Genomic DNA, 8,677 nt, shown 5'->3' with positions numbered 1-8,677 from the left:
CATGCTGAAATGATTGAGTGGGAACTGTGCCCAGAACTGAACTGTAAAAAAAAAAAAAAAAAAAAAAAAAAATCTTATCCAAACACACTGTCCTGTACTATAATGCATTTGCCCAACTAGATTCTTTTGGATGCTTTGGTGATTGCTCTTTTGTTTGGGCTTGGAGAATTCAGAGCTATGAAATTCAGAGCTCAGATTTGAACACATTATTAAGATTATTGCAATCTGTAGTGAATCTGTGCATGTTATCCAGAGTCAGAGACTGCATTCTGCACTTTCCTTTCACCTCAGGCATGCAGTCAGGATGTATAAGTGAAATGTTGTATGGTATGTTTACTGTAGTTGCTTAGAAGTCTCATTCTTTACCAATGCTCAAATGTGATTAAATTTGTTTTTCTTGTTAAAGGAAACAGTTTAGAACAAACCCATGTAAGTATCTTTATTTTCAATGATTTAACATTTCCAAATGTTAAAACCAACACAGGTGAAAGTGTTTGCCTAGCTTTATTAAAATGGCATTCCCAGTTAGAACTTGTGAATGACAGATACTTCAGGCTTTCGAAGGAAGGTAAAATATATAATAATATGTTTCAGAGCAATTCAGAGCAAAAGAGGGCACTAAAACCAATTTTTAAAGAAAATAGGAAGGAGACAAAACTCAATGCTACCTTTTCTTTTAATAACTGTCTTCCTCTTTCTAGAAGAAGTTGTACTTCCTCAATACTTGCTTAATTTCTGCATAAGGGTTTCTAGACGGCACTCTAAAACATTTGCCAGAAGGTGGCGACATAAACCCTTATTGCTTAGAGCTGTCCCAGGTGCTGAACCCAGTTTCTGAGATTAAGAGAGGCTAGCCGGCTAGCGGACAGGGATTCCACCAAGTTTCCCCCGGAGGTTTGCAGGCTCTGGTAAGAAGTGCAAACGGCCATATAAAATGCCAGGCTTCACTTAAAACACATATGCAAAATATTTCCATCCCTGAATTTGCTAGCCACAAAGTGACAGTGTCACTGAAATTACAAGTGTAGTAGTGATGGAAAAGTGTGTGTGTGTGTTTAGAATATATATCACATTGAGTTTTGTTCTTCATTTCGAGATGCAGTTGTTTACCTCTCTTTGTCCTTTGACACGTCCTTTATAATTTCGTTCTCTCCCAGTTCCCCAAGATTAAAAAAAATGTCACAGGCAATATCCTCCCCGAAGGAATCCGGTCTGACTGTTAGATAACGGAGGGGACTGTTAGATGATAACGGAGGTAGCGTTTTTGTTGTTGTTGTTTGTTTGTTTTGAGACGGAGTCTTGCTCTGTCGCCCAGGCTGGAGTGCAGTATCGTGAGAACGGAGGGAGGTAACTTTTTAAAAACGAGACACACTCCGTCTTCTTCCTTCAATTAGCAATTATTGGGAGACTGACCCAGGACTGTTCACCTTCCCATTCAGGCTCCCTGTGCTTCCTTTTCTCATCTCCTATTGCCACTCAGGGATGCTGACACGATTTAAAAATTTGACAGATAATATGAGGCAATGAGTAGTTGGAATTCCCTTCCCCCGAATACCCCCTCCCCAGTTTGACTGGGTTGAAGGAGGAGTTTATCTGTTACAACCTTGGTCTGACCGACAGGGATCCGGTGTGTGTGAGTGAGTTCTGAGTCTCTGTTGACAAAAAGGGACCGGAATGCAAAGACGCTGAGCTTGAGGGAGAGGAGGGCGGGGACCCAGAGGAAAGAGGCACTCCTCGGGGTTGGGGAAATATTAGGAGGGGAGGGTTAGAATGGGAGGGAGGGAGTCTGGCTTTTGAAGCGACTCACAGAGGGATAAATAAAGGGAAGTGAGGAGGAAGAGCGAGGCTGAAAGGGAAGGCAAGTGGGGAGAAGGGGGTCGAAAGAGGCAGAAGAGAAAGAGAGAAGAGAGAGGGGGAGAGAGGGAAGGAAGGAAACAGGGAAAGGAGGGTCACAGAGTGACCGTGGAGGATGGGGCTTCTCGGTTCTAGATATTTCTGGGATTGGAGACTGTTTGCTAGAGGGGAGACTCCAGCTCCTCCGGCAGCCAGTTCGGGAGCAGCAAAGTAAAATGGACAGCGACAGACAGACGTTCCAGCCACCTCTCCGCCGCCTGGAGATCCTGGAGCTGCTTTCAGGCCAACTCCAGTTTCCCAGCTGGAGCCTCTGAACGCGCTGGACCGCGCGAGCCCGGGGAGCGCCTGAAAGCTGCTCCTCGGAGATACCTTCGCCGAAGCAGTAAGAACTTCCTGCTTGGGTGCCTGCATTCCCTTCCTCCGAAACTTCCCAGGAGAAGGGGGGAAAACCCCAGGGGAAGGGGCGAGGCGGATCTTTGCGCTGCTTTTTCTTCCCTCACCGTTCCCGCGCCGGGCGCTCAGGCATGGATGTGCTCAGCCCTGGTCAGGGCAACAACACCACATCACCACCGGGTCCCTTTGAGACCGGCGGCAACACTACTGGTCTCTCCGACGTGACCTTCAGCTACCAAGTGATCACCTCTCTGCTGCTGGGCACGCTCATCTTCTGCGCGGTGCTGGGCAATGCGTGCGTGGTGGCTGCCATCGCCTTAGAGCGCTCCCTGCAGAACGTGGCCAATTATCTTATTGGCTCTTTGGCGGTCACCGACCTCATGGTGTCGGTGTTAGTGCTGCCCATGGCCGCGCTGTATCAGGTGCTCAACAAGTGGACACTGGGCCAGGTCACCTGCGACCTGTTCATCGCCCTCGACGTGCTGTGCTGCACCTCATCCATCCTGCACCTGTGCGCCATCGCGCTGGACAGGTACTGGGCCATCACGGACCCCATCGACTACGTGAACAAGAGGACGCCCCGGCGCGCCGCTGCGCTCATCTCGCTCACTTGGCTTATTGGCTTCCTCATTTCTATCCCGCCCATGCTGGGCTGGCGCACCCCGGAAGACCGCTCGGACCCCGACGCATGCACCATTAGCAAGGACCACGGCTACACTATTTACTCCACTTTCGGAGCTTTCTACATCCCGCTGCTGCTCATGCTGGTTCTCTATGGGCGCATATTCCGAGCTGCGCGCTTCCGCATCCGCAAGACTGTCAAAAAGGTGGAGAAGACCGGAGCCAACACCCGTCATGCAGCATCTCCCGCCCCGCAGCCCAAGAAGAGCGTGAATGGAGAGTCGGGGAACAGGAACTGGAGGCTGGGCGTGGAGAGCAAGGCAGGGGGTGCTCTGTGCGCCAATGGCGCCGTGAGGCAAGGCGACGATGGCGCCGCCCTGGAGGTAATCGAAGTGCACCGAGTGGGCAACTCCAAAGAGCACTTGCCTCTGCCCAGCGAGGCTGGTTCTACCCCTTGTGCCTCCGCCTCTTTCGAGAGGAAAAATGAGCGCAACGCCGATGCGAAGCGCAAGATGGCCCTGGCCCGAGAGAGGAAGACAGTGAAGACGCTGGGCATCATCATGGGCACCTTCATCCTCTGCTGGCTGCCCTTCTTCATCGTGGCTCTTGTTCTGCCCTTCTGCGAGAGCAGCTGCCACATGCCAACGCTGTTGGGCGCCATAATCAATTGGCTGGGTTACTCCAACTCTTTGCTTAATCCGGTCATTTACGCATACTTCAACAAGGACTTTCAAAACGCGTTTAAGAAGATCATTAAGTGTAAGTTCTGCCGCCAGTGATGACGGAGAAGTAGCCGGCCAGTCGGGGCTACAGGATCTGCCCCATTCACTATGCTTCCCCCAACCCTAGGGAATCAACACTTAAGATAATTTGCCACTTCTCCTCTGTCTCTCTGCTCCGCCCGTGGCTTGCAGATCTGGTCCCCTCCCCACTTCCCGCTCCAGCGCAGGGCGCTTTGTGCAAAGGAGACCCAGCAGCGGGGCGTGAGAGCCCAGAAAATTCAGTTTGTGAGAAGCGACATTGGCTCAGACTTTGCCTTTAGCATCAGTTTTGATCCCAGCAATTGCCTCTTCTCTCTTCTATCCCCTAAATCTTTGCGGTAGATGTTTAATCCTTAGTTGTTCAAGGCAGAAAATCCAAAAATAAAAAGTAAATAAACTGTACACACAGCCGCCGCGCCCACTAAGGGGCTCCACCCGATCACCCAACTTCTAGAACTTGGACTTGAGGTTCGGGAATTTGCTCCATCTCTCCCGCCCTCTGGCCCTTGAAATATTCACCTTTTCCTCCCCATTTTTATCTTTTATTTTCTTTCATTGCTTCCCTCTCTGCCCTCGCCCATCCTTATGCACGAATCTGCTGGTCCAGAGAGGCGGAAGAGGCTGCTTTTCCCCGTGCCAGCGGTGCCCCCGGGATTCCCTGTCTTCGCGCAGACTTGAGATTAACTCTCTTGTGCAGTGCACAACCCCTGCTTTCTTTGTTTCCTTGGACTCAAAACAAGTGGCTAGAAGGTGTCTCTTAGAGTGGACTTGTAAGTACAAGGCCGGGCCAGTGGGGGAGAGCGAGGAGGAGGAGGGTGTGCAGACCACTTTGTCTATGCTTGTCTTGGTGTCAGCACTCACCAAAGAAGCTGACAATCATACAGTGGAGAAAACGGACGCTGTTTGTACAGGTAGCTGGCGAGTGTGTACGTCCCGGCATCGCCACTTACTTACTGCGGGAGGCGCCAGCCGGCCGCTGTTTGCGCTCTGGGGACGCTGAGAGGCCTGGGATTCGCGCGCCTCCCCAGCCATCTGTGCTCTGGCAGCGCGGTAGGCGCTCCTGGCTGCTGACTTACTTACCGGATCTGGGTTACTCCGCCTACGCTCTAGGGCGCCCTGAAGTGCGGGTAGACACCTGAGGTTTTTGCCATAGCCGGCGGCGCAAGGTCCCGCGGAACTCTTGGGACTGGAGAGACCAAGAAGGCTTTAAAGGGGCGACATGCTGGGGCGGCAAAGAGGAAAGGTTCTCCAGGGCGCGCGTGCCCGAGGCTCCAGCTGGCTGCCCCAGTAAAACCTGAAAGAGCTATTTTATCTTTACCATGTAGACTTTTTCCTCCTAATTCACGTTCTTGTCCTTTTTGGATCGGGGAATAATTCTGCTGAGCGTGTCCCAACACTCACTGCATTTGCTTTACAGTACATCCAAGACACAATGTTAGCAGAACTTTGTTTTCCAAATAGGAATTCTGGGCTTTCAGTGGAATGCCCAGATAGTCTATAGGTTAGCACTATCTGTGACAGCAGGCAGGTAGTTTAAATAGCAGGGTCCTAAAGGACTAGTTAGGAGGTGGTCTTCCTGGGGAAGCTAAGAATCTTTTATGGGATTATTTGCTCCCTGGCGTGACCATTGTGCGGTGCCAAGGGTCTACAGAAACCAGCTTTTTGCCCTTTGAATTGTGCAGCACTCCAGGCTTTCTCTCCTTCAGTTATTCTTGAAGCCTTGCCAGTCCTGCCGAGAAACTGGTTAAAATCTTTGCTGCCCCGGAAAGGGAAGTTATTTAGGTACTCTCTTTGGATGTAAATTTCCAACTACGTGGTGGAGATCTAGAGGGTTGTCATTGTTTGATCTAGCCTCCAATTTTCTTATGAATAACGGTTTTGTTTTCCAGAAAATTCACAAAATAATTGATCCCTACTCCCCTCTCTCTTCAACTGTACCTTTCGAATGTTTGCATTTGCTGTTTTGAGAACCGTATTACATTTACACATTGCAAAAATTGCCAATGAAAAGTTCATTTGTTTATAATTAAGAAAGTGAAAGGACAGCTCTGTCACTTGAAGCCATTTTATTGTTTGTCAGACTGAACAAAACTTTCCTTTGGTGTCTGCTTCTGTATTCTAAACTGGAAGTAGACATCATATTCCAGCTAAGTAGGGGAAGTTTTAGAACTTTGGGAATAATTTGTCTGTGTATGTATAATGCTGAGAAGGGTCTGCAGTGAAGAAGGTAAGATAGACTTCTCCAGTACAACTATTACTCATTTGATAATTCAGTTTTATTTTTGCTTACATAATTAAGTAGACCTATATCAGAAACCAAGTTTTTATGTATGTTATACTAAATTTTAGGAACAACATCTATATTTAAAAAATCCAAACCCCAAATTTTCTCATCCAAATTATGTCTTGGCCAGCAAGTTTTACATTAGAAGTTTTGAGACTTCCATTTATTTGTGTCTTTTACAGAATTGTATGACAATGACTTTTGGACATTTATTCTTTCTGCTTTGGAATATTTATACAAGAATGGAGAAGGAACATTAAACTGGAGCATAATTGTCAAGGCAATAGAGAATTTAGAGAAATAAAATAGCTGCATATCTCTAAAGAGTGCCCGATGCTTTCTTTTTTCTTTAATGTATTTGTACTGAGGTAAAGTATTGATGCATCAAAATTGCCTTCACTTTTCCTTATGACAATAACAGACTTTAATAATGGTAATGCTACAATTAACTGATATCAGTAACACATGCGTCTTTATTTCAATCAAAATCTCTATCTACTTGTATTATTTGTATAATTTTAAAATTAAAAATACAGTGATTAGAAGAAGATCCTTCTTTACAGGTCAGGGATCTGACTTAGGGAAATAAGTGTACTTTTCAATAGTAAAACTCATTCTAGATGGGTGATTTCTTTTAAAAAAAAAAAGTGCCTCTGGAAAAAGAAAGTCATGTATCATTTAGGCATAAAATCACACATTTTCCATGACTGGCACCTGCAGGTAACATTTAGGTTTCTTTCTAACATGGACAGAATGGAAGATATGTGGAGCAAAACTAGTCTCTGGGGAAAGCAGCAGGGGTCCAACCTGCCTTTTTAAAACAGCAGATGGTGCTGAGATCCCTCCTCTGTCTTCCCTGCAACATTCAGCTGGAAGAAAATAACCTCCACTGTTTCAAAAGGAACAGTTAATTGTTTGGGGTTTGTCAGTTAAAAGCATAGGGGCATTTTATTTTCTGGCTGGGTCTTCTTCCATAGTAGTGTTCTGTATATAAGACATATTACTATGTTAAAATTAATTATTATGCTTTATTATTTCCCCTCTTGAGTAGTCAGGAACACCTCTTGTTTCTGTTGTTATATTCATTCATTCTACTGCTTTCTGGTGTCAGAATGATGGCTGCAGGGCAAAGTGAGCATGGGTAAACCTCAAGTAAACAAAGGTCAGGGTTATTATTGCCAGGGCAGCGAGCACTCTGAAGCTCATGAAACCTGGTTCAGGTGATGTATGTACATACACATATTATCCCAATGGCGAAAAACAAAATCAGGGTGCTAGTGGTGGCTCTTACCTGTAACCTAACACTTTTTGAGGCCTAGGGTAAGCAGGAGAATCGCTTGAGGCCAGGAGTTCAAGGTTATAGTGAGCTATGATCACTACACTCCAGCTTGGGTGACAGAGCAAGACTCTATCTCCAAAAAAGAAAAAAAGAGTAAAATTAGAAGAATTGACGGCGTAAGAACTATCTGAAGTTTGTAATTTTAAACTCATTACATAAATGTGTTCCTGACGTTGAGTAAAATGCTGAAGTGGACATATTTGTCAGTTGAATTCTGACTCTTACTGCTCTCTACCTTTGCTCCCTCCTCTGGCATCTCTTCCTCCAGGGACAACGGCTTTCTGTTTTCTACAGGCCTTTCTGTGGCCTCTATCAACACCTCAACTAAGAGAAGGAATTGTTAATTAACAGTCACTTCCAGTGTGACTAAGAAGCACCACTAACCCATTTTCAGTGATCTTGTGTCAGCTACTGCTTGATAATATTGAAATATAAAACTACAAATTAATATAAGATGCTGTTGTTACCTTAAAGTAGTTTTCAACCAGTTTGAATATATAAAAATAAACTGATAAGGCCAAGTAACTACTCATGACAGGGACAAAGTGTCATGTAAACAGGGTGAATCACAGGAGTTTGGCTCTATAAGAATTCAGAGGACAAAGATCACTGTGGGCTCATAGTGGGAAGGGAATAGTGGGTAGAGAACACTGTATATTGTATGTAGGATTGAGCTCTGGGCCGATGGGGGGTGATATGAAAAGGCAGACATTCCTTATGAGGTGACAGAAACACCCTGATCCCTTCTTCCTGGCAAGTGGGGGCCTAGAATGAAATTTCTGTCTGACTGCTGGATGTTGATTAATTTCCTGGGTTTATTATGCAAATGGTGATCCTTGAGAAAGATGAAGACTCAAAACCTCCCATGTGTTGTATTAACCGGAAATGGTCTGGGAAGAGAGAAGAGAAGATGGGTCCAAAGCCAAAGGAATGGCTAGATGAGAGGAAGAATGTTTTGAGCAGAGTAAGAAGGAGAGCATAAGAATGAGGAGAGAATCATTAACCATTAAGGAGTTGCAATAGGGTGGCCAGGGGTATGTACAGGGCAAAAAATTCAAATTTATATAATGTTTGTAACTTTGCCACATTTTTTACACATAATGTGCCACTTAAATTTGAAGTAGCAAATCTGGTTAAAAATACCAATTAGAACATTTTAGCTAGAGCAGAAGGTTCACAGAGTAGTGATAAGTACAGAAAGAGGTGCTAGAGATTTGTATGTGGAGGTACTTATGCCAGGTTAAAAAGCTGAAACTGCGGTTTTAGCTAGTGGAGACCACTAATAACAAAAGCAGACGTGTTCTCTTTGGAGGTGATTTCAATGAGGCAGGTGTGAAACAATAAAGACCTGAACGTGGGAAGCTGGCAGAAGGAATGGAAAACAAGTAAGATGATGAAAAATACATCAAAGAAGGAACTGGCAGG

At 45.8% G+C, this 8,677-nt stretch overlaps 1 protein-coding gene across 1 annotated transcript; it reads left to right on the top strand.

Annotated features, from left to right (window-relative positions):
- Positions 1 to 1,660: 1,660 nt before the first annotated feature.
- On the top strand, positions 1,661 to 6,231 carry HTR1A (5-hydroxytryptamine receptor 1A). The gene has a single exon (XM_033178601.1). It carries the CDS (start codon positions 2,379 to 2,381, stop codon positions 3,645 to 3,647), a length of 1,269 nt encoding a protein of 422 aa, XP_033034492.1. The 5' UTR covers positions 1,661 to 2,378; the 3' UTR covers positions 3,648 to 6,231.
- Positions 6,232 to 8,677: the final 2,446 nt, after the last annotated feature.

The sequence above is a fragment of the Trachypithecus francoisi genome, unplaced genomic scaffold, assembly GCF_009764315.1.
Source record: "Trachypithecus francoisi isolate TF-2019V2 unplaced genomic scaffold, Tfra_2.0 Lachesis_group2, whole genome shotgun sequence".
NCBI classification, from domain to species: Eukaryota; Metazoa; Chordata; class Mammalia; order Primates; family Cercopithecidae; genus Trachypithecus; species Trachypithecus francoisi.
This window is presented reverse-complemented; position numbering and strand designations above follow the sequence as displayed.